This window comes from Camponotus vicinus, unplaced genomic scaffold (genome assembly GCF_025532165.1).
Source record: "Camponotus vicinus isolate PSW18456_S1 unplaced genomic scaffold, iyCamVici1.0 SCAF_10, whole genome shotgun sequence".
Taxonomy (NCBI): Eukaryota; Metazoa; Arthropoda; class Insecta; order Hymenoptera; family Formicidae; genus Camponotus; species Camponotus vicinus.
In genome coordinates, this window is record NW_028141946.1 from 3,092,826 (window position 1) to 3,119,048 (window position 26,223).

At 40.9% G+C, this 26,223-nt stretch overlaps 1 protein-coding gene and 1 long non-coding RNA gene across 8 annotated transcripts in view; one reads left to right on the plus strand and one right to left on the minus strand.

Moving 5' to 3' along the window:
* Positions 1-26,223, minus strand: part of Cut (homeobox protein, cut) — a 138,606-nt gene that overhangs the window by 43,475 nt on the left and 68,908 nt on the right. For all 5 annotated transcript variants that reach the window (XM_083080183.1, XM_083080185.1, XM_083080184.1 and 2 more), the window contains exon 3: positions 23,467-23,667. In XM_083080183.1, coding sequence (XP_082936309.1) covers positions 23,467-23,667 — 201 coding nt within the window. The remainder of the gene's footprint in view (positions 1-23,466; positions 23,668-26,223) is intronic.
* LOC145960609 (uncharacterized) overlaps positions 25,483-26,223 on the plus strand; it is a 546,781-nt gene continuing 546,040 nt past the window's right edge. For all 3 annotated transcript variants that reach the window (XR_014435418.1, XR_014435416.1, XR_014435417.1), the window contains exons 1-2: positions 25,483-25,736; positions 26,001-26,207. This is a non-coding gene — a long non-coding RNA (uncharacterized LOC145960609). The remainder of the gene's footprint in view (positions 25,737-26,000; positions 26,208-26,223) is intronic.

Genomic DNA, 26,223 nt, shown 5'->3' on the forward strand with positions numbered 1-26,223 from the left:
CTGAGTATTCTCCGTTCCTCCATCCCTCTGTCTCTCCCTCCTTCTCTAACCGCCCTTCGCCGCAGGGTCGAACGGGCTTCGACGTAATATCGGACACGATTAATTTTCTGGGACGTTACGCCACTTCCGCTTACAGGTTCTACGACGCATTTTGCGGTACCTCGATTGGCGAATTGCTTCTCTCTTTCCGATATTCCTATCTTAATTCGCATAGATTGCATTATTAAGATATAAGCATTCTTGAGTTATTATAAAATGACTACATTTACGTATTTGGGATAATTAAAATTTGAAAATTAGTTAGATAATTTTTTAAATATATCATTGATTCTTAATTTATATAATATTTTATACAAATTAATTTGTATTTTGCATGTATAAAATTTTTGCGACAAATCTGAATTATTATTTTTAATAGACTTTTTAGAGATTTTGAATTTTCGATGTTTTGTAGTTTTCAATAACGCATCTTAGAATGGAAGCTATCGGAAGCTATAACGGAATATATCAAAATAGCCGAACGTTGCGTTCGATCTGTGAACTTATGACGACTCAAATTGGGACATTTAATTGGATAGGACCAATCAAAAGTACACGAGATATATATCTTGGGTCGCATTCATCCACTTAAAACTAACTGCACGCCGGAGACCGTGAAAATCTCGATTAGAAGAGGCGGAGTCGAGCAGGAGACAGCACATTCAACGACCCTACAATAATTTTAATTTTAATTTCGATCGAATCTCCGGCACACCCTCGCCAAGTTCATCCCTCACGAGGAAGTTAAGGAGCCGATCTAAAAACGTAATCCGCGTGAGTTCCGCACAGGAATATATCCCACCCGTTTCTTATTCTGATCCTCTTCCTCTCTTTCTCTTTCCAAACGATGTCTATTTGCTTAACTAGTTTTGAAACCCTGCTCCAACCAGAATTCGCCTAGCGATATGCACGGATACATTAGTACAGGAAGACGAATTAATTTCGTTGGTAGCGAGATTAGAGATTCCGTTGAAAAGGGGAGGGCAACTGGTGCGCCGTCTTACTTTGATTACATTGCCATTAGCTGGTTTTAGCTGAGCGTGAAGCCGTGTCGAATGAAGTATAAAAATCTTGAGGCGTCAAAATTCTAATGGAATATTTTAAATAAAATAATAAAATTTTTTATATTATACCTCTTAATAAATTTTTTTAATTGATTTTTTAAAATAATGCATTATTATTTCTATTATTCTTAGATTATTAAAATCATGTTTAATGTCGTATGATAAATAAAAAATAGTTTGTAATATAATAATAAATTAATTATATTTATACAAATAATTAAAGTATTTACATAAATATTATCTGCATGTATGTAATGTAGTCGAATCTAGTCACGTGTGAACGCCGATAATTACACGAATAAGAGACGTTGAATGGTGAAGCTATCGACGCGGTGGCAGAATGCGCGTTCCTGAAGCAGAAAATCGCACGGAGATCGTTCAATCGTTAATAATCGACTACTCGCGGGTGTGCGTGCCTTCATCTAATTGCCTCGTCCCCACTTCGTCATCGCGGGGAATTTCTTCGACGACGCACGAATTCTCGATTGAGAACCGGTGATTGATAGTTAGCATGGTACGATGATGGTGTCGAACGATCCACCGTGAGAAATTATGCCGGATCGATAATTTCAACATGAATAGAATTTTACTAAGATCGAAGATTTTTTCGTCAACATATTAAATAATCGATAATGAGAATTGTTATTTTACATCACATTATCATGTATAATGTTGTTACATACATAAACGAAAGATATTATAATATAATTTAGTTAACCATAATTGATTTTATTGAATTTTATTTGATCCATTTTTTTCTATTTATAATAAATTATTCATCGATGGGGTTACAAAAGACATGTAAAGTCGTTCTTGATCTACATCTCTCTGTTTATACATGCTAGCGATCACCACAGGCAGCAGCATGTCAGTACATTGTCGTAACAATGCTTTATAGATTTTTCGCAATGCATATGTGACGTGGCGATCGTATGAGCGCTTATGTTTATTTCAAATGACTGCTTGCTTATAGGCTGCCTATCAGAGCAAACTTTAATACTTTTGTTAATCGATAGTTGTGTCACATTACTCTCTACTTGGTCAATTCGGTCACGTTTCGCGTATAATAGATTTTCAAATTTTAAAATGAGAGAAAGAAAAAGAATACAATGTGTGTTGCATATTAAAAACATATAAAATAAAAACTTCGCATCACAAAAATTCAAATTGAAGTCATCACGATAATGATGTTGCATATAATCATTGACATCCCGACACGTATACTCCTTGCAAATTTATAATGTATTGCAATCTTTACAAAATCCATCTACGTATAAAATTTCCCATCTGCCACCTGTTATATTCTCGTTGTTTCAACGCGTATCATACCTTTGAATTGACAGCCTTCAATTAAGCGTTGGTCGATCGTAATGCAAATGCGCCACCAAAATTGCCAGCTCGTACGTGAAAATGCATTACGCAAGGTTATCATGAAAAAGTCGAATGCAGAAATGTCACCGGTTCATTCGTCATTGTCTTGCGTGCGATATTTACAGCTGGAAATATAGTCCCTATGAAGAAAACCCATACGTATACTTGGACTAAACTGTAAATAACTTAACGCTATCGGAACACGTCGGTCCCACTAATGGAGGCAATTCTTTAATAGAGTGTAATGCACGATATATTAAAAATAACGGAGTGTCCTTTTCGCGAGTATAATCGGCGAGCGTTAATAAATATCGCGAGGAAATGAGCGGGAATATTAATACGAGACGTCACATTTGTCATATCCGTAAGAAATTCTTACGTGACGGAGTGCACGCGATCGTCTCACGTTTAAGCGTGCGCTTTTACGCGTGCAACGCGGCCCGTAAGTTTCAAAGTGCACGTGCATGTGCACTCGAGACGTTACGTGACGTGTGCGAGCACGACGCGTACGTCGTCCTTACATCGGACATCTATCTGACGTATGACGACTCCGATTTATTCCCAAATCATCGTTTAATCCGCTGCTAATGTCAATTTTCACAAAGTTCATTACGCTCGTTAAGAGCCCGACAGTCGCGGATCTTGGCGATAATCGAAGGCAGTTGGAATTTCTGTCTAATTATCGATAGTCGAGAGATCTCTTCCTGTAGCGTGCGATAAAATGATTATAATCGTTATATCCCGTGCGCGAAATAGGCACTTGATTATCGTCCATGTCGGATGGTCGGGAAACGAACAATCTTAATAATTGAGTAATGAATGTATTATTCATCAAGTTATATTTACGCGATCTTAATTTTCTAACCGTTATCATACGAGATATTTATATAAGTACACTCAAATCAATAATGAACGAGGTACCTTTCTGTTCGTTATAATCGATTAATTGCTTCTTCACATAGATTTTGTTAATGATAAATTAGCAAACGTCCGAAAGTTTAGCGCGTAAAACAAACGTGGAATCTCCTTTTCCTCGACCGCGAAGGAAATCAAATTAATCTCGCGAACTATAAACCCCGAAGTGATCGAACGCGAGAGGTGGGCAAAGGATGTGATTTAAAAGTTTCTCTGTCAATCAACGGCAGCCGGGGTGTCTGCTGCGAATAGCTGGAAGGGTCGATGCGATTGATCCGGGACTATCGAGAGAAAGGGCGGTAAGCAGGATGGAAGGACGGAGTGCGCGAACAGGACGACGGTGGGAGGAGAAAGCCTTTCGGCTCTAATTGCCGTAATTAAATTCGAGAACTTACCCAATCCTTCGCCGACCAAGATCTTACGCCTCCGGATTTCAAATCGTTCCGGCTTACTCTCAGTATTGCCACGCGCCCAAGCGGATTATTTCCAGGCACTTTCGGGAGTTCGATCGTCGCGCAATCATTTTTCGAAAAATCACACATTTAGCCGAGAAACTCGCGAGCGATTAGCGTCCTTTAACTTCGCCTTTCACGCATATGGCTTTTATATATCTTAATCGCATGAAGCAAAAGTTTAAATAATTTTTTTTATTATACACACTTTTTCACTTTTATTATATCTTGCACTTTCCATCAAATATTTGCAAATATTTTTCTAATATATTAATTAGAAAATGTGACCTCACTGATAATTTCATACAATTTCAAAAGTAAAAAGTAAATGCAGATTTTTTGCGCTTGTTTTTTGTTACTTTTCTGTCAATAAACCAATTTTCCGATCGCTCGCAATTGTACTATGAGAACATCGCGTGTGCACAGTCGAATTTCAAATGAATACATTCGATAGAGATTGTATCGTTACTGGACCTTTCCATCCTTAATGTGGGCATCAAATAAAACAGTAACTTATTTTATAAGATCGAACGTTGACGCATTTGATTAGCCGAAATGTATAAACTTATTTATTCATCTATCGATAACCCCAGCTTCCCGCAACAAGCTCGATATCCAATGGCGTCGAATTTATTTGTGCTGATAAAAGATGCCAGATAATTTGCGTATCATATCGATACTTTTCGACATTGTTATGTGATAAATCAATAAATTCAATATGTTTAAAAAAAACATGTATAATGTTAATATAATCGTTTATAATTATCGTTAATATACGCAGATAAAGAGAGAGAGAGAGAGAGAGAGAGAGAGAGCGAGATGTATTAATATTTTTATTTCATTTAATATTAAAATATAATTTTATACTATCTTCAATTAAAAAATGTTTTATTGTTAAAATGTATAATCAGGTAAAATATACATGATATAACCGGATACGATATGCATGGCGATTATGAGCATCTCATGGCGCATGGACTTTGTCGAACACATGAGACTTACAATTAACACACAATTGTTTAAGCAAATAAATTATTCTCGAAACAGCCACCACTGTATTCTGAAAAGGTCGAGGGTCATTTATTGCCCTCATTCGAAAAGGCACTCACACTGTTATGCGCCATCCGCCGTATACGTTTCTATCATATCTTTTTCAGTCCCGCCTGATAAAGATTCTTCTCAAACTCTACCAATATGCGTATGACAAGCCTACAGATAATGTACATAAGTGGGCAGGCAACTTGATAGTTGAGCTGAAAGTTATCGACCTATCCAAATTAACTGACCTATGAACTTAATATTGATCTCGAGCGATACATACTCTATAATTTTTTATTATATATAAATGTAATAACACAAATGAGAGTTGTTTACACAAATATATTAATATTTATAAATGAAAGTTTAAGACAAAGTATGCATGAATATGTTGAAAATAAATTTATAAAAATTGTTGCATATTTTTTTCATTAATTCGCGACCTATAAATCGGCATTAATCGTTTTTTGAATTTTACGTATTTTATATGTAAAACATATTAAAAATATTCTTTATATAAAACAGTTCTTAAATTTAATTAATTATACAATTATTTTAATTGAATATTATTGCACGACATAGTAAGATTCATACATGGTAGCAACTATTTAATTTCTACAAATTATTATTCGAGTATGAGATATTTGAGTCATATTTAAATATTAAAAGATATACGCAAATTTATTTGAAAAATAAGCCTTCGATATATTGAGGTTTAATCGAGATGTATATCTGAACATGTTTCAAATATAACTTTAGAACTCCATTTTCTTGTCTCTTTTCTTATAAGGAGCACAATATATATTTTAGAATAAGGGAAAAGTATATATATACAAATATAAATTTGTATATAAATTTGTACTCTCAATTTATTCGTGTTTTTCATCTTTCTGGTCGAACCTAGATTAATCTTTATTACAAAGGAAGTACTTCGAACAGTCGTGGGCGCAAATGCTTAATGAGAGGTATTGGCGAGCGTTGTGCGAGCCTCGTCGATTGGACGTAGCCCGAAGGCGGCAGGCGATAAGCATTAGGATCGCAGGATGGGCGATCATTGGCCACCTTTGTGCTGCGCCGCAGCCAGATCGAATTACGATCAGTGATCTCCTGGATAGAAGGTACTGCGGTGGCAGCAACCCGAAGGGATTTCCAGAGGACCAACGACACAGATTGACCCTAAGCAAATGACAAAGCGCGGATGCACGGCGGGATGCAGAGAAAGAGATCCAGGAGGGGTCGGTTAGAATATGGAGCAGAGTGAGAGTAAGAGAAAGGATGAATTTCAGAGACACAGGGTCAGCGAAGGAAACGCGGGAATGAGAAGGGAGAGGAAGAGGATGATGTTTTAGAAGCAGCGGCATCCTAACCGAGAAGGGAGGCTAAAACGGGGTGAGATCAGAGGGCGATCTTCTCGGCTAGCCGCAATCTGTCCGTTTGTCCACACAGCTTCCAAGAATCCTGGCAACTACCTTTCGGAGTTTAGGCCAGTTAGGCAATACAGCAGCAAAATCCCTTACATTATCGACACTACCGGAAATCAACTTCGATCCCTATTTATCGCTGACCGACAGTGATTCTCATTGCGAATAATAATCTCTATCATGTGTACGTATACATATATATATTTAATCATTGAAATATTCCTAACATACTAAGTACGATTAATGATATAAAAAATTATAAATATCAAACATTTAAATTATTTTACCAATTTATAATTTTGATTAATTTAAAAATAATGATAATTGTGTTATTTAAAATAAATAAATTTTTCATATATGGGGATTATTATCATAAATATCTTTCAAAACTTTTCATTAAGATCATTTTCTCATTTTACTGTCGTTATTATTGATATCAAATACAATGACAGATCTCTCTGGCGTGATCGACTTAATCGTATATTATATCGAGCGGTTGCGGTTGCGATTGATTGGAGTCCAAGCGAATGACGAATTAAAAAGGCACGTCTGTTACCATTTAAATGTTACTTTAACGTTTCCTGCTGCTAAGCTAATAGATTCCTCGAGGATTGTGTTTCCGCACGTGCGCTGACATTGCCACTTCTTGTCATCAAAATTAACCTATTAACGCCCACTGGCTTTGGCTTCGGCTGCCAAGAGTAATTGACTCCGCCATAGAGATTTGGATGGCTGCGCGGTAGCAACATTTGTCAAACAAGCCGAAAGTTTTGCTTCAACAAGTACCTTTGGAAAGGACAGAGAAATATTGCGACACGTCGTGTACATTTTCTGCGAGATATGAGCGACGCAAAACGGTCGCGCGCTTGAAACAGCGAGTCGACAGATAATCGACGAGAAATGACGTAAAAGAAATCTCGCATGTGGCACAGGATGAGCGGAGTGTACGTGGCACGAAAGCGAATAAATATCGCGTTATAATTAGTACGCGATTGTAACGGGATTTATCTTTGCGGTTATTCTTTCGCTCTATATCTGCTTAATTTCTTTATCGCAAATTTTGCATGCATTTTCCCGAAATTGTTTATACATTGAAACTCGCCGCGTACGCTTCATCTAAAAAACGATGAAGCCTTCGGAATGACGTCAAGATAAATTTATTTCGTTCTGTGTGGATATAGATATATCAGAACGCGTTGCGAAAATGAAATGACACATGCAATTGCATCGTTGGCAATTGCGCCAGGAGAAAGACGGCGATAACAAAATGCAACGATATTTAAATAAGACGGACAGTTAAACGAGATTGTCTTGCACATGTAATTCAACGTGTCATATCGTAATCATGTTTCTTAAATGCGATGCTATGTCGCGAGAGAGTGCCGAGAAGAACGAATTTAATTAACAATAACGCGAGCGATACAAATTACGGCGCAAGAGACCGAGTCGAAACTGTACTGTAGCAAGGTAGAACAAACAGGCGGAAGCGCAACGTTCTATTTACACTTATGGTATTAAAAAATTTCCACGTTACGTGTCGCAAAGTAACGATGGGAAGCGTGAGAATAACAAGCGCACGACTAGAAGAGAACGAATAGCAGTAGAGAGAATAAATGGTAGAGAAACTGGTAGGAAAGAGGATCAGGGGGAGGTGAGAGAGTAAGAGAACGAAAGAGAGAAGGGACGAACGCCCGGTGGGGAAGAGGGAGACAGAAAGGTAACAGCCGTCAAAAGTTGCCGAACTAATAGGACGATTTTCAACGCGGAGCGTTTAATTAAATTAATTATATGCGCACCTCGCCCGTAATATAAATTGTGAGCAAGCGTCGAGGATGAACGCGCGAAGGGGGTGAGAGTATCGGGTGGTTGGCGAGCTGCAGCGCGGATGCAGACCGCGGGAAAGGAGGAAGGAGAGAGGGAGGGAGAGAGAGAGAGAGGCGGGGGCGAAATACCGTCGTGCAGCGATCGCCAACTTTGATAGTTACATTTCATCCATCTATCCCAGATACATTTGCCGCGGACTGCCGCGCGGCAAAGTTCGAAATCGGCTAACGGCACCGGCGGCGAAACGATTGCCTGGGTCGCGCCACACTTTCAGAGGCCGCGTTTACACGTACACGTACGCGCACATGTGCGAGAATATGCGTTCACCCGATAAAAGTTAAGCTACCGACACTCAAGACAATGGCGCGCTACCGCGTCCGTAATCTGCACGTGTTATCGCGCGACGTGCTATATCCCGCGGCTCGCTTCTGATGCAATTTATCCATTTAATGTCCGACATACCGCGATCTATTTTCGCGCGATGGACTGTATGGGCCTTTTCAAGCTCTTCCGAGTCGCCGAAAATTTCTATTAGAATCAGGGGAAGATAGCTGAATATTTTAGCATTTATATGATTGACTCAAATGCCAAATGCTGATACAAAATCGAGGAATAAAAGTTTGAGAAATAAAGACTTTTGCGTTCGCTTTTACCACAAGGACACATAAAAATAATTAACTATGCAATCTGATTAATTCTGAAAATAGATCAATTCAGTGTATTGATTGATGATAGATCGCATTGTTTGTATCTCAAATCTGCTAATAATTCGAAATTGAGTTTAGATGGACTTGTACCACTTGACATCTGAACCACTCGTATAAAAAAAGATTATGGTTCCATGCTATGTTAAAGAAATGAAACTTCTTGTTAGATGCAAAAAATATAAACGAATAAAAATACAATATATAATTCTACAACTTTAAGGTACATTAACAACACATTATAATATAGTGAAGATATAATTATCGCAATTCGATCTCTTCGTTCATACTTGATGATCATATCCATCACGATTGCTACGAATTACGTCGAGGGTTATCAGTTTTCCCTTTGTCCGTCGTTTCAGTCTCGAATCCTACGTGCCTCCACGTCGATCTGAAAAGCTTTCGCCAGTCTGGCGTTCAAGCACGGAAAAGCGACAGACGGACGAAGGAGGCAAACGTCTACACGGACGCGCGCACGTATACGCATACGTATCGAGGCACACGTTTAGACATCAGAATAGGTAGATGCTCGCCCCCGTATGCATCCCTCCACGATTTCTACATCTCCGCGGATAAAGCGGTAAGCGGACTCGCGCGCACACACGTATCAGATACATATACACGTACCTATACATAGATATGAAGCAGAAGGGTAAAAAGCGAACTTTCCAGGCGGATGGCGATTCTTGCGAGCCAGACGGTAAATACATTTTTAAATAAGAGTTTTTTGCCCCGATCACCCCGCGCCCTCCGCCCCGTTCCCCTTCTTTTCCCGCTCCTCTTCCGCTCGGATTTCGTCCCCGTATCGGGAATTATCCTTTGGTTTGTGCATTATCCTTCGAATCGCGGGTGGGGTAGCATCAAAAGGCATTCACAGACCGACCTGAGCCGCCTCCACCTTCTCCACCTCCTGGCTCGGATCCTACGAACCCAGCTCGAATCCTCATCCCTCCGGTCCACTGTCTGACTTGCGGCGAGCATCACTACTTAATGCTGGCAGACGAGAGGGTATATCCATCAATCGTGATTTTTATTTTTATACGTATTTTTATCCGTGATATTATATATTATATAGAGAGAGTTTACACGCGTTGAACAATGTTGGGTTATACAATTTGAAAATTTGATTTACGTGTAAAGTTTTAGAAGAGCAAATTTAAAAATCATTTCTCAAAATCAAAATAATATATAAAATTATTTTAAATAGCAAAAGTTAACCGAATGTAACTTATCTCTTGTCTCACGCATGTATCCTATCTAAACGTTATTATACGTTATCTAATATTCCGAGATCCGATAATCCGCGTCTCGTTGGCGTTGACGCCTCGACGCATCTTCCGTCGTGTCTTTTTGCCCGAGCTATTTCCTTGCTGTTTTCTATCCTGCTGCGTCCTCATCACTCGAGTTCAATTGTGATTGATCACCGGCGGTGATTGAGGATTCGAAATGAAAGCCTCACGGTACACCGGCAAAGACAAAAAGACGAATCGTCGCTCCCCTTCTTCCGGAATCAAACCATCTCCCCTTCTTGCCCTTCTCCATCGCTCCTACTAACTGTCTCTTCCCCTTTCCCTCCCTCCCGATCTCTCTTAACTCCGCGCCTCTTGCCCCCGACCCCGACCGCGAGCGAAACGAATAATGGAGTAAAATTTATACGACTCCATATCGGTACGATAAAAAGACAGGCAGACAGACAGCCGAGCGAGCGAGCGGGCAGCCAGCGAGGCAGCACAAAGGCAGGATTAATTTTAAATATCATATACTTGTGCCGACGTAAAAGCGAAGGTGGAGCCGAGAGGACTCCATCGCGGAAAACCCCGGACTACGACTGATAAGTTATGTCTTCATCGGGGCTCGATACAACGTCAGCTTTGCGGAAGATTTTCCTTTCAGATGAGGAAAGATACAGAAGGATCAAGCAATTTGTACGATAGCTAAAAGAGTCATTCAGATGTCTCGCTTTTATACCGATGTCCCGTCATGCGTGTTAATTGCTTTCGAGAGCGGAATGTGCCGTTTTATAGTACGCGTAATTTTTATTGATATTACAACACAGAGTTTGATTTATTCAATGCTCTGAATTTATTTATATTTCAATAATATATATATTTTTTTCGGCAAATAAAAAAATGCATGCATATGAACAAGAAGTATTTTACATCAAAATGGTTCTGATCGAAATATTTCGCATAAAGATTATTTATAAGAGATTATCGTAGCGCGATTTCAAGAGATCTTTGAAATTTGAGGCACTAGAACTATATATATTTAATCGAATCGTTATTTACTGATGTTTCTCATCTCATCTGGCAACCAGTTTGTTCGATTTATTTAATATTTCGCATAAGATCCGCACGGTTGCGCCAAGGAATGTTTTGTTATTATTACACTTTCGATTCTATATTTCTAACAAAGTTTCGCACAAACACCTCGCGAGTCAGCTAACAAGGCTTTGACATTCTGCCAATCGACGGGACTTCATATGCATGTGGCATTCGACATTCGAACGTATGTATGCCGCAATAGATAATACCGCGCGTTTCATCGCGGAGGAAATGCTACTGACAATCCGCCGTTTTTCGTCGACGTTGTCGTTTATTATTATAACCATCGACCCGTGACGAGTTGCCGCTCGAAATAAATTCATCGCCGCGTCGAAAAACGCGTCGCTGCTGCGATGAGAATTGTGTATCCGACATACGTAGATAAATATGTCTTGAAAACAAATACCTTTAAAAATATGCATTTCCAAATATTCTTAAGATATGTAAAAATTTGTCTGAATTAAAATATATAGAATAAAGTAAACGATATGCTTCAAGATTAGAAATATTGTCTCTTGAACACTTCACCAGAAGTGCAATATAACAGAAAAATATAAATAGTATTGCATTGCATATACATGCGCATGCGATATAATAAGTTGTTATTATCATATTTCATCATCAGTACAACTCGTTTTCACGAAAGAAACTGGAGCTTAGCTATCAATTACGCGAAAGTTAGCGGTATCGATAATCTCAAACCGCAGAAACCGCTGCTCGTTATTATAGAAAGCCCATTTAAAATCGATCGCGATTCACGTCGATTAAAAAATCTATAATTCGCAACAAGAAGCAAGCGCGCGTCCCCGTTTTTTCGTTCGTCTTCCTCGCGTCTTAGATTTCAAGTACAATGAAATTATCGGCTGCCACGAAATTTGTCGTGAACTCGAGGCAGCAGCCTCCAGGCGGCGTGGGAGAAGTCCGCTCTCGCGAGAAGGATTAATCGTGAATTATCAATCGACGGAGTCGAGTCGAGTCGAAAGCCGAAGGAGGAACGAGGGAGATAGAAACGGCGAAATAGAAGAGGAAAAGGAGAAGGAGGATATCCCTGCCGCTCGAGAGGGCCCGGAGGGCTTGCTGAACGACGTTTCTGGTTAATCGCGTTTGCGGAAAAACGGAGATAATTCCCGTCGTCCGTCTGGACGATGGAGGCGTGTAGGTTGTAGGTGGAGAAAGGTATAGGTAGGATATAAAATGTGCGCGCAAACCGTAGGAGAGAGGGGGAGGAGGGGGAAAGGGTAGGAGAAGGAGAAGGAGGGCGAGAAGGAGGGTGTCGGTGCAGGAGGGTAGTCCACCACCTCTTGCATGTACGGCGGAGGTGGGATTTTTTTATATAGATATCTATATACATGCACATATATATATTATATATACGGAGAGAAGGCGGGCGGTAGGGGATGAGGATGAGAAGGAAGGGTAGAAGGAGGAGGAGGAGGAGGTAGGGACTGATATTCGCGGGCACACGGAATTTTTAACTAGCCCGGGCAGCCTTTAGTCGTTTCGCCGCGAAAGCGCAGCAGAAAAGTTATGAATCTAATTTTCAGCGTATTTGTGTCTCGGCCGCACCCTCCTCTGCCCCCGGCCACCCCATGGTGCTCCTCCAGCACCCCCGCGTCCATCCTTCGTCCTATCGCCATCGCCACCAGGACCACCTATATCAATCCCTCTCCCCGCGAGTGTCCCTATATCTCTTCCCCTCTCATCTCCCGTTCTTCCTCGCTCTCGCAGTCTCCACCTACGTCTCTTTCTGTCCGTATATACCTCCCTTCCGTCGTTCGCTTTCGCGTAATAAAGCTCGCGCGCGCGGCTTCGTTAGGTTTTTATCTCCCGGAGAAAAAAAGAATTAATTTCGAGAGACGCCACCGTTTTTCTGCCGGTACTCTCTTTCGTTTCGTGTACGCGGACGCGCGTTCGGGACGCCGACAGGAGCTTCATTCTTTCGGTATTATCTTCTTCGGTGGGATTGGAAGATACGGATGATAGCCGGCTGACCAATGGGGAAAAGTCGATGGAAGGAAGACAGGAAAAACGGAATTCAACTGTATCCGTAAAGATGAATAATTTTCTTTACCGAAAATTGCTCAATGTGCAATTTCCATAATTTATTGCAAATTAAAATTTTAGAAATATTATATAGATTTCAAGTTATAATCAGTTTTATTATTATTACTTTGCTTCTTTTTTATACTCTCATAATTATTATTTTATTACATTATTATTTAAAATTTATTTATTTTTTAAAATTGTATTAATATTCATTTATTTTTAAAAATTTTCAAAATATAATTCAGAAAATAGAAAATTAATCATACATATTCTAATATCGTAAACTAATATTAATTAAACAAAAATAGGAGTAAATGAAAATAAGGATAAAGTAAATCACGTTTCTCTGACTATTGTTGAGCATCATTATCAGAGCTTCTTTCGACATTGCTCATAATAATGAAACATTTTCTACGTCATTCGATAATAAGCGCGATCAATCTAAAATTGTTGCATAGAAAGCAGCATATAGCGCAAGAAAGTCTCCATACATCAAGTTCGATTGGCCGGAACTATGTACGCCGCGTGCAGTAATAATTCAACGGCGCAAACGATCGCGAACTTCACAATCCTTTGATCGGCGCAATAGAGACCGGTATATATTTCGCGGTGTATCGTCTTTGCGGATCGAGCACGTAATTCTCAAGCCCGGCTTAGTCACGGTTGTGAGTAATAATTCCATCTGGTACCTACTTTCCGCCGTACCGACACACATAAATTCGATAGAATATACATATACGCACACATACACACATATACACTCACACATATCGCGTTCCAGATCGACTTCACGTGCACGGGGCCAAGTCATGACAATACGCCATCGCGGCTCGTTTCTATAAATCTCCTGTGACCCGATAAGAAAAGATTGCCTACCGATGAGGTGGCCGAGCGGGCTGCCACCCCATCAGCCACCCAGCCGACCGCCAGCCATCCCGGTTTCTCCTCTCCTCCCCCTCCCTCCCTTTGCCTAAGAGCGTGCTACCTGCAATACACCTCGGGCGCGCTCGTGTCGACGTTAAATCGAAGGGCACGAGCATTAACTGTCTCCTTTCACCTCCACCTTATTCCAGCGTCGACCGCCAACCCCCATCGCCGACTTCGTAAGCTCGCGTGCTCGATGAAGTATATTTAAAACCGTAATTACGATACAATCAGCGGGCCCCGTGACCAGATACGCATCTCGATGTGGAGGTGAGTATGAGGTCGATCGATCGGTTCGAACTGAACCTTTTTTTAAAAAGCTAAGGGTAAAAGAGAGACGCAGAAGGGTGAGACCCCACGCCGTCCGCTCTTTCCTCCTCCCCCTTACGTCGCTGAGGTCGACAGAGAGGAAAGCGGACGCCCACTGACTGTAGACTGCGGAACAGACGCAACCACGCATCGCACACGTGTACGTGTGTTCATGCACGGATGAAGGGAGGAGGGAGTGGGGCGAGGAGGGAGTTTTACACGTCGCGCAAAAGTTAGTTCCTAATTATTCAGATTTTCTAATTAATGTTTCAGCCGACGATGATGGAGCATGTGGGGTCGTCTTTCCTCTCCCTCTTTTTTCCTTTATCGCGTATGCATACGCACAACTCGAGCGAGACCGCGGCCATTCCTAATTGTACCGGTGAGTACAATGTTAGATGATATAGATCGAGGACTGTTGCCTATGAATAATTCGCTTTCAAGACGCATCGTAATGCTGATACAACGAGATATCTGCTTGTGCGTAATCAAGTTGACATACCGTTATCGATTGGCATAAATGATATCAACAGCAATTTAAGATGTTACCTAAGAAATTTTCCGAGATGACGTTAACACCTCTAAATTGTAAATATATTATTCGAAACATCGATGCCAGCAATAGCGATAAAATTAAAAGCTGTCGATTAGATATTGGGATATTGAAGACGAGAACGAAAAAAGAGACACAAAGTGACGGTAGAAAGAAGTTTTTGTTTTAAAAAAGAGGTTAAATCGTGGAAGAGAACAAGTTACATATCGCGAGATTTTATGTGTTGAATTTAAAACTTACGAAATGAATTATATTTAATGAGATAATATAGTAGCAAGGTAGATTTCAGATGAGATGTACGCAAATGTAATATTTAAAAAATTTCTATATTCCGTATTGTATTGATATTACAAAGTTATATAACACAGGCACACAGTGTAATTTCTCCTAAGGATACATACACTATGAAACTGCGTTAGATTATTTTCTGCAAATGAGTAAACATTTTTGTAATGTCAATTAAAAATTTATTGAAAAATGCCAAATAAAGTAAAATACGTAAGGTAAATTTAATTAAAGTACGAAAAATATAGAAACATGTGTGTGCCGACAATGTTTAAATCTTGCGCATATAATACATATATCGATAATTTATTATTTTTAAAATAAAAAAAAATCTTTTGATCGCGCGTGGAATAAACTTACATGTGTCATTCTCGTTTTACGTATAAAGCATCAAAAACTTGTATCGGTAAATATAATTTTTAAAACGCGTCATCACGCATGATTCATAATTAAGATCTTACTTAGGAACACTTATATAATCGTAAAGGCTCCAATTTTTCCCGCCCACCGATGAGTCTGTCAGTTCAACGTAAGTCTAATTTGTTTTATGGCGCATGGCGCCGCGGATACTTCGCGGATAAGTATGCCGTTATACGCTATATATCCGTTATATATACAGGGTATACATATAGACACGTAATCACTGTGCCGGAGGCACGATAAAATTTGTCGTTTCGTCCGAGCTGCGATCCGATTGTTTGTCGCGCCGTATCGCCGTGTGTTGCGCAGTCGATTGCTCCTTATCGCGCTAATTATCAGTAAATCTTCCTATCAGAGTAAATATGGTAATATCGTTATGGATATACTTGCGGTCCTATCATCGGCGTTACCAATATGGCCGTCGTTACCGATATCTCGATTCATATATCGCTACATAATCACCTTTGATCGTAAATTGCGCCGCACAAATTGGTTAATACGAATCTATCTTTTGTAACGGCATTTATTTTAATATTAATATTAATATAATAATTTAAGAAAACACCATTTTCAAAGAGAGAAAGAGAGACAGAGCAGTAGTGTGATTATTAAATTATAATTTAATTTTTATTTAGCAGTATAACATATCTAATATTAAATTTATAAATTATATAAAAAATATAAAATATATAAATATATAATTTGTACATAATATTTAGACAACGACGCTCATGTCATCGATATCACAATCATATTGATATCTGAATATTATATATTAGCGCGACCGTTTGATAATTTAATTGCCTTAATAAAAGCACGTGTAAATTTTACGAGTAACTTTAAATCGTCATTAAAACACAAGGCGAAAGAAAAAAAGAAATTCCGACGTTGCTCAAAGAGATTTGTCTGTCATCGTTACTGCAGTCACACCGGAAGTACAAAACGATAAAGTATTCGGTATTTCAGATTGTCGACTGCGCTTCTATTTATAGAAGAAAAGATGACACTCCGCTCTACAAAGTGACTGGCAGACTTTTGAAAGTCGAGCTATTAATTTATGCACATTTAATTACAAGCACGTAATTAATAAATAAAAAATTTCTGTTGCGCATGCAAAAGTTATGTCCGAATTGCTGTGCATTTACCAATAAAAACACTTTATCTATTCCGAATGAATGTTTTGGGTGCAACTTTACAGACAGATGTTACAGATGAGAGAAGGAGATACCCTACTGTGTACCTTTTGCGCGAAACGGCAAGTCGCACAGTTACTCCCCCGTGATAATCTCACTTCGTAGGACGATACACGAGAATAGGATATGAGAAGAAGGAGCGCGGATAACGCACTCGGTTATTTTTCGATCTACCGCGCTCGGTACATTAGCCAACGTGTTTTGAAACACTCGCCAAGCGTATTTGCCTTGGCACGAGTACCAACGGTGTCTCTTTCATCTCGCCACGCTGCCAGAAGTTCTACACTTCTCGCTCTCTCCCCCTACTCGCTTTTCTTTATCGTCCCTTAAGTATCTCGCGAAAGAAGACGATCCGAAATAAAATAATTCTAAATTTCGCCGAAGTCGTTAAGGACTCATTTGCGATACAATTCTCGGAGACATAAAATCGCTCGGGTTTCGCGCTGTTATTATTGTCATTATTATTACATACGGTACATTGCTGTTAACGAATTAATAGATATTCAAAGAACCGTTATACTTTCCGATATAATTGCGTCGATAATATGCAAATGAATTATTTATTACGCTGCAACGATCAATTGATTGAGTTTCCACCATGCCTTTTGGCAGCAATCACTGTCAATCACCTACATGCATCGCGTTTGCGTTATCCCGAGATAATCGGTGAAATATTTGAGAAACGATGACAGGTAGGTTGGATAATTAATAATTTCCATTTGCAATGAATGCAAATTAAACTCGTATTACGCAGTTACCTAATAATCATATATTTTCCGCAACTTAAAATTGTTACTTGTAAAAAATAAAACGAGATGCTTTTTATCTCTATCGTGTAAAATTTCAACGTCTTTTAATATTGGAATTTTATATAATTAATTATTCTCAGATGATGTGTACGCTATCCAACTTATATTGAAATTTGACGAATAATGTCAACCAAATATTCGGAGATTCTCTTTATTATTCCTCGATAAAGCATGATAACCTGACGTAAATACGACAAAAGACCCGCGACACGTGGAACGTTACGGATAAATAAATATCTATTAAATTTGCAGATAAATAAATATGTACAAGTTATAAAGCTGCCAGATTCTGGCGTTTAATTAAGATCAAGCAGGTGCGGGAGGCGAGACGGGAGAGAGGGAAGGAGGGGGCGGTCGACGCGGCAAAATGCCGAAGATAAGTACAGCAACAAAATAGCGAGGATTTAGAACCGCAGCCGTGACGAATTCAATTTGTCGCCGCGACACAAGCTACACAAAGGCCCGAAGGCTCTCTGCCACCTCGGCAACGCGTATGTTATCATTGCCACTATATCCAATTCCTCCAGCAACAGAGGCGAGGAAACACCAATGTTGATGGAACTCGAAGACTAAACATCGAGAACATTTCCGCTACTGTAATTTATTGTTCAGCCGTTGTTCGCATTGGGAGATAAATCTAGATGAGACATTTGAAGAGTATGTACCTTGTGTATATACTCGTTAATAATTATACACGTGTCGAAGGTGTTCGACGAATATTCGATAGAATCTCTCGTCTTACGGTCTAAAAATTGGCACAGATGTGCCAACGTCGTCGTTATCGTGACAGTTTAAGCAGAGCAAACATTGCTAGAGCCTCACTTTGTTGAGGAACCTAATCGAGGATTCGCAAACGTCTGCTACCGTGGCATCGAATCGAGCACGCTCGTCCTACATCGATTCGATACCGTTCGTCGCGTGATTACGCGACAGGAAGCGGAAACGATGAATCGCCGACGAGCGCGCTTATCGCGTCGCTTTATCCATCGCGCTAATTTTTATTATTGCCATGTTTATAGGAAGTTGCGCGGTTGCGACGATTTTAACATCTGGCCACATCCTATCCGGGAAAAAAGCCTCCCTCTCTCTCTCTCTCTTTCCCTCTTTCCACCTCTCGCGATCTCCATCTCCGACTAATAATACACTGCAGGAATAATTCCGTATCCGCCTGTATCGAATTTAAATTTGACGTCCAAACGTTCAAACGTTTCGTAGGTGTCACGTGCGAGTGACACGCAGACCTAACGGAACCGGCGCCGAAAATAAAGAAATCTCCGCATTTTCTGGCAACGTCCGCGTGTTGCTCGCTACGGGACCGTGATTCAGACGCGCGACAAGAGTGATTTATTTGCGGAATGGCGAACGGGGCGCTTCTCGGAGCGCACGATTTAAATACGCGAAACGCGAGCCTGTCTTCGGGGGTGACGGACAGGGTGTCGCGGGGACAGCGAGGATCGTTCACAATGTCTTGTTGAAATTACAGGCATGCCGTGACGGAGCATTCGGCCGATGGTGCGGCCGGAGCTACGACTTGTATACGACAACGATGGCTCTAAAGCGTTGAGATAATGAGCCGCGGGACACGAACGACGGCTGCATTCGCAAATTATCGCCACTTCGTTTCGCGGGTGGATAATATATTTACGCGAAAAGCAAAACGGCGCCGTACGTATGCCGCTCGCGAACGGAGCAGTCGTCAAGAGCATTTATTTCCAATTTCATGACGCCGCAATCATAATCGAGAGCAGAGAGAATTTTTCTTCTGAAAATTCTTTCAACTAGAAAAGTACACGCGAGAAAGAGATCGCTAGCTCTCCAAGATTAATTATTCAAGGTTGTCGAGAAACAATTTAGCCTGTAGTGATGTAAAAACTTGTTGATCGAAGTCGCAAAGTCGATTGATAAGTAATAAGTAATAGGTAAATAAAATGATAATTCTTATCAGCCGAGAAGAAAGATAGCTGATACTACTTGACGTCTTGCTTCATGACGTTTTTTTCAAATAAGTAAGAGAAGTTTCTAGATTATGTCTCCGATATCAAGTGACGAGAATGTTATTAATATACTGGAAAGCGCGCGTGTCACTAACCAAAGTAACGGATACGCGGAAATGAAGTATGTACTTAGAGATATATATGTTTCTCTTTAAGATCTATTGTCCGACATATGTTATTAAGAAACACATAAAATGAAATAATTATAAATTAAATAATTAGAAATAAATTAAATAATTTAAATTATTCGTAATACATAATACGTAATATATAGTACTAGAAAACGCTCTAAAAAGACCGAGAAATTCATATTTTATTTGCATAATTTTTCGCATTCAGTCGATTGACGCGTCAGACATCCAAGACTATTAGCGGAATAATAAGGATCCACAGTTACGCGAGATGTATACATCGACACATACGTGTCTGATAATTATCGATCCGTCATAAACTAACGTACTTCCAAAGTCTCCATAATTCATGAACGTACTCCCGAGTATCGCGAGACTAACCCTTCCTCCTCTCCGAGACATCCCCCGTCCTCGTTCCTCTTTCGGAGACACTATCGCATTATTTACTCCTCATTATCGTCCTTAAATCATCCCGTTGTTCGGGAGGGACTCGAGAGAAACTTCCATTACCTCTCTTTAATCGACGAATAATAAAAATCATTCCGGCGCGCGATGGCTTCTCAATAAAGACATTGTCCGTGGAACAAATTCTTATCCGTTAAAAGACGTCGTCGGTGAGAACAGAACGCGCGCCATCCCCTTTCTCCTCTTTCTCTCGTCCCTCTCGGAGACAAGAGGACGGACGAGGACAAGGACCAAGGATACGACGACGACAAGAGGAGGGACGGGATCGGAGATTATCGGCTCCGGGATTACAACGGGCTCCAAGGCTTCGAAACAAACGATTTTCCTCGCGCGGGAATGGAGGTACAGAGGAAGGGCGGACGATGGTTGAAGGCGACAGAAAAGGAGGAGTGGTTGTTATTGGCTCTAAGGAGGATACTTATTGAACTCTTAGCGGCGTTTTTATCACTCCTTTCTCACGCGCGCGCCGCTTTAAGTGTTTTTGGCTTTGTTTAAAGGCTCGCGTACACCCGCCCCCACCTTCGCTCGCGCCGCCGTTTTCACCCCTCTCGCATTATACACCCTTAACAGGTTACGCTTCCTTCTACCCTTCCCCCTTTCCGTCCCGTATCGCACTCCTTTTCCTTTACCGCAAGATTTTTACGGGCTCGACCTCCTTGCACGCCGCTTCGTAAACCACGCAAAGTGCACGGCACTAAAGGGTGCAACTACCACTTAGGCTCTTCCTGACCACTTCCGGGAGAAAAAAAGGCTTCGAGTAGCGGCGGATAACTCGTATTCTGTATTATCTCTCCAAGATTTATCGACCTGGCTAGCTCTATATACCTTCAATTGGCAGTTTAATCTACATAACGCGAATTCTTCTCCTATACCTTGATATGTATGTATAAAAAAAGACAGATTCTCTTTTTTCCTAATATTAATTAATCACTATTATCTTTAGATTTTTTATCACAATACTTATAACAACATATGTGCATCTATTTGTACAAAATTAATAATGTTATAAATAATAATAAGTCTCTTAAAAGTATATTCAAATTTTGCGCAAATCCCATTCAATGGTGGCTCGTCCGCCAGATATATAGGTGCAGCATTTTCCGCTTACTGCATACATTTGCGCGCAATTATGTACGTGCAATTAATCGGCTTTGATTGCACATCTGCGAGAAGCGTATACTCGGCATACCTCGCGATGGTATACTCCCATTCCTAGATAAAACAAAACGCAAAAGGGGACGAAATCACCTGTCACTGGAGACGACCGTAGTTTATTAGGCCGAATATTCGGCGGTAAAAGTGAGGGATGACCGTCATTATCTTCATTCATCCGCGTCGCGCGGCAGCTGCGCTCGTTTCAACTCGGGACTGCAGCGGGCGGTTAAGCGAGCAAAGCGCAGTTCGCGCAGTTTCTCGGCAAGACGGTTCGCGGCTATTTTTGCGCCGAGACCGAAACCGCGGCGGCGCCCCTCCCCCGGGTTATTTACCCTCCCGATAAATATACGATAATGTTATCGCGCGCGGGGTTCCGAAGGAAACCGCGGACCGGCGAATCGTAATAAAAGGTCCGCCGCCGCATTCCGGCGTTTTAACGACCCGAGCGAGCGCCTGTATCCCAAAGTCCCATGCCGTTACTAAATATATATCGGGATGCATCTATTCAACCGGGCGCGACCACGTTAATGGACAACAAGAGCGCGCTACCGAGAGAGAGGGAGAGAGGTGGAGGAGGGGAGAGGGAGGAAAGGGATACGGCTCGATCTCCGGCGCTTATACGCTTTTCCAAATTGACTTCGTTATCTATTTCGATAGCTGATCAGACTATCGTTCGTTACACGTTCGCTACTCGTGTAGCTGCGAGCGCAGGGTTTGCGTGGTTCCGCGGGAGCGAGTAATTTGAAACGTTTATCGCGAATCTAGGTCCCGATCGTGTATCTTTCGCGGAAAAAATGCCACGCGAGAGTTGTGAAACGGCTTCACCCGAATTCATTATCTGCCGCTCGTACGCCAATCATGTTGCTACTATTAAATGCAATTCGCCATGCGAAATCTACAACCACCGCTTTCCCTATAATTCGTATATATGTAAGTCTACGTTGTAAATATATATAATTTGCGAAATATAAGCGTAAAATTATATGACACGATGCGCGAAAAAATAGCTCGATCTCTAGTGTACTACAACTTGATATTGCATATATCTGTTACGATCGATATCATGTTCACACAATCTTTAAAATAGCGAATAAACTTTTTTTATAATATACCTTACAATAAAATAATTTTCTAAACGTAACACGATATCGAATACACTTTTCTCGCTAATAAAACTTTTATTAAGATAAAGATGATTGCTTTTTGCGCGTCATCTTATTATCTATCAAATCAATTTATACAAATCAATTGACTGCAACGCTAACAAATATTTTTCCACACTCACAATAAAGCGTCAATAAATTAGCTTTCGAAAAATCTGTCAAAATTTCCAATCTGTAACCGTGCGATCATCATCAATTAAAAAAATTTGATTGAAATTTGAAGGTGTCTGCGCGATGACAACAGCCAGTTATAAAGGGATGAGTGTCAGGCATGCATGCGGTATACGAACGTGATTGCGTGGAACAGAGTGGTGCGGGCGAATGAAGAAGGAGGGGGGACAATAAACCACCGAATACGGATATCGAACACAAGTAAGCAACGTTAGTCATTCACCTCGACATGCCGCGGCTCACGCATGTCTGCGCGCGGAAATCGCGCTACATACACGCGGTGGTTTTGCACGCTACAACCCCGAGTTGGTTAAGCCGCGCGACCGCTCGTGAACGAATGTTCGATCTATCAGTCCTTTCGTAAGCTGTGAGAATCTGCCTCGTTTGTATATGCCACTGTACCGATGCCATATTATCATCCACGCGCGATTATTAATAAAAAAAATTCATAAAAAATATATATATATTTCTTTTCAAAGACAATCTGTTGGACGAGATTATTTTTAATATGTATTTTACTCAATATTTAATAAAAAATAGGAAAGAATAAAACAATACGTTAACAAATATATATGGATATATAAAGAGAGAAGTTCTCACAAGGACTCCTCTGAGATTACAATCACCATTTCGCATGGCATTACACGAGAGAGCAACATTTTAGCGGAAGGGTTCAAGTTTGATCCAACTCACCTCTTTGTCTTTGGCCTGCAGTTCCTGCTCGAGGTTGCTGTTCGGTGTCCTTCTGGGATTGCTGGCATCGTGTACCTGCTGTTGATCGCTTCCCTGCGGAGGCTGAGACAATTGGTGTCCCTCAGTCTTGGAATTGCTGTCATTCGTTGCGGCGAGCTGTTCTTTCAATGCGGCTATTTCTTTCTCCGCCGAAGTCGCTCTCTGAAACGAGAGAAGGAGAGAATATAATGAGTGCCTCACGAGCGTTAACATTCGCAATTTATATCAGCACGATTCGCTCGACGAGAGAAAGAGAACTCGAATTTGCGTTTTTAATTCTCTCGTCGACCTAATCGAGCGGGCGAGACAGAGATCGCATTATGTTAAATACAGTACTGATTCGAGTCGCGCCATCCACGATATAAATGAGCGATATATTGGCAGGATATTCTTTATAAATTCCATTGATATAACTTGTGTAAATTATTTATATCGCAGACGTTCGGTGAACTAGTTTCAAGATTAATTAACCGAAGAGCAAAAAAGTTCTCTCTCTCGCTGTCTTCGATTTAGTAATAATAACTGATAACCGAGACGTATATATATTTCGAAATTCACGCGACTGTACACGTGGTTTAATTCGCAAATTCAGGACGCAAGTTCGAAATTAACGGTACAGACGTTTGCGCTCGATGCAAATTTTTGCGCGTCGTTCCCGATCGTTAAATTACCGTTTCGGGGCCGTGCGACGCGAAATCAATCAATTCTCGCCGGCTGCACTTAATTTCGCGGCTACGAAAAGCCGGCAAAAATAGAAACGACGGCCCGCCGAGCCGTCGTGCGAGATCGCTTTGATATTCTCAGCGCAGGAAATAGCGAGCTGGGCCTCGCGGTTTCTTAGATCCCGAACATTGTAATGCACACCCTCGCCGTCATTCCCTGCAATATAATTTTTCAATTCTGACATCGAAATTTGAGATCATAACAATTTTGTGCATGTATATCAAGTCACTTTCCGTGTATGTGTGATTAAGATTGTAATATCTAAACGAGAATTATCTTGTTCTAAGTAGTATGACACACGTCACGTGATTAATTACAGTAGCAAATATTGCATATTATCGCTATCGATATATTTTTACATATTTACCTATTAATTGACGTGCATAATTCAAACGCAGTTGTCGCCGTATAATATCCCAGTCATAATAATTAGCCTCGTGCATCATGGCGTACCTTTCTGTTGAAAGCGCTCGTGCATGTCGGCGTGTAAAAGCACGACGCGCTGACAAGCGCGACCAAGGTGTAATTCTCTCTCTCGCGAGGAGGCCATTAACGACGAAATATTTTCGGCGATTGCGTCTGCCTTTGCTAGATCTGCGGCAAAGCGCTCGTTAATTAGCATGCCAATCGCGACGCCTGCCGACGTTACCTTTGCACCGATGTTTCGCGACTGTAAAGCACAAACGACTGTCTTAAGCGCGGAGACATGTGACGCGAATCAAAAATGCTTTCGAAAAGAACAAAGCACAGTTGATACGAAAATAACGAAGGTATCGCTAAGAGAGAGGGAGGATTACCTTTATAACAGAGGAAGAATTACCTTTATAAACTTTTCTCCGTAAAGTATCCAATAAACATTGTCCCGCGTTTTTCTCACTTGGGCATTAATTATACAACTTTCATAGACAAAGTAACTCGACTACTCAAGCGCCTCCTCTCTTCCATAGACGTAGTAATCCCAAGTGTTCCGTTCAACAGTACAAATGCTGCGCGCAATTTAGAAAGAGAAGGAAAGCTTCGTCTCTTTCTTTTTCTCTCTCCCTCTAACGTATAATTGAAGAGAGATAAAAAAAGCAATATCCGTACACACGTGCCACTTGCGCCTCAGATAAGGAAGCGCGCGATCTATTTTACACTTGACATCTATGCTCTCTTCTTCCCGCTCTTCTCGTCGCCTTCGCGACAATCCGATAGAGGGCGATTCAGGAAGATTCTCGCGATCGTTGGCTCAATTCAAACAAGTGACATGTTTTTACATGTTCGCGTCGCGTCGGATTTTGTCGATCGGCTTTTCGCGATTCGTTGAGGTAATCGATAATTAATCGACTTATTAACGATAGCCCTTCCCGCCGAAGAGTAAGTACTTTGTATTTCGCGTGCGTGACGTATATTTTATCCCACGTTAAGCAGATTTGATTCGGGACAAACTGCACGAATAATCGCGTTCATGGCGTCCTTTCACGAAAGTTGGATGCGAAGCGAAAAATTCTCGAAATCGATCAATTCAGGTAAGTCCGAATAATTATACTAAAACCTCGATTAGTCTCGCGACGTGGATAAAGAAAGCGAGTCGATTCGAATATAATCGCCAATAATATTCAGGTTAATACGATTAATTTCGAGTCAAAGTGCACGGCTACCGTGTGAAAATAGAATTGGTAGCGTTGGAAATGTGGAGCATTAATTGCACGAAGCGCGAAAAAGCAGCGTAAATAAAAGCCAATGATATCTCAATCGCGCGACTCTTCTTGCTCATCGGATTTCTTTTTCAGCTTATGTAAACACGGATATCGCCAAGTAGCGGCATCGGCCGCGTATCGATCTGTCAATGTGTGTGACGTCTCGCGAGACACACATATGGCGTCGCGAGTGGTCGGGAGAAGCGAGGACGAGAGGACGAGAGCGTGCTGCGAGAGCGGACAGAATCTCGGAGACAAGGAGAGAGGAGAAGGAGAAACAGAGGCACCAGGCTACAGCAGGCAAGTAATGACCCAT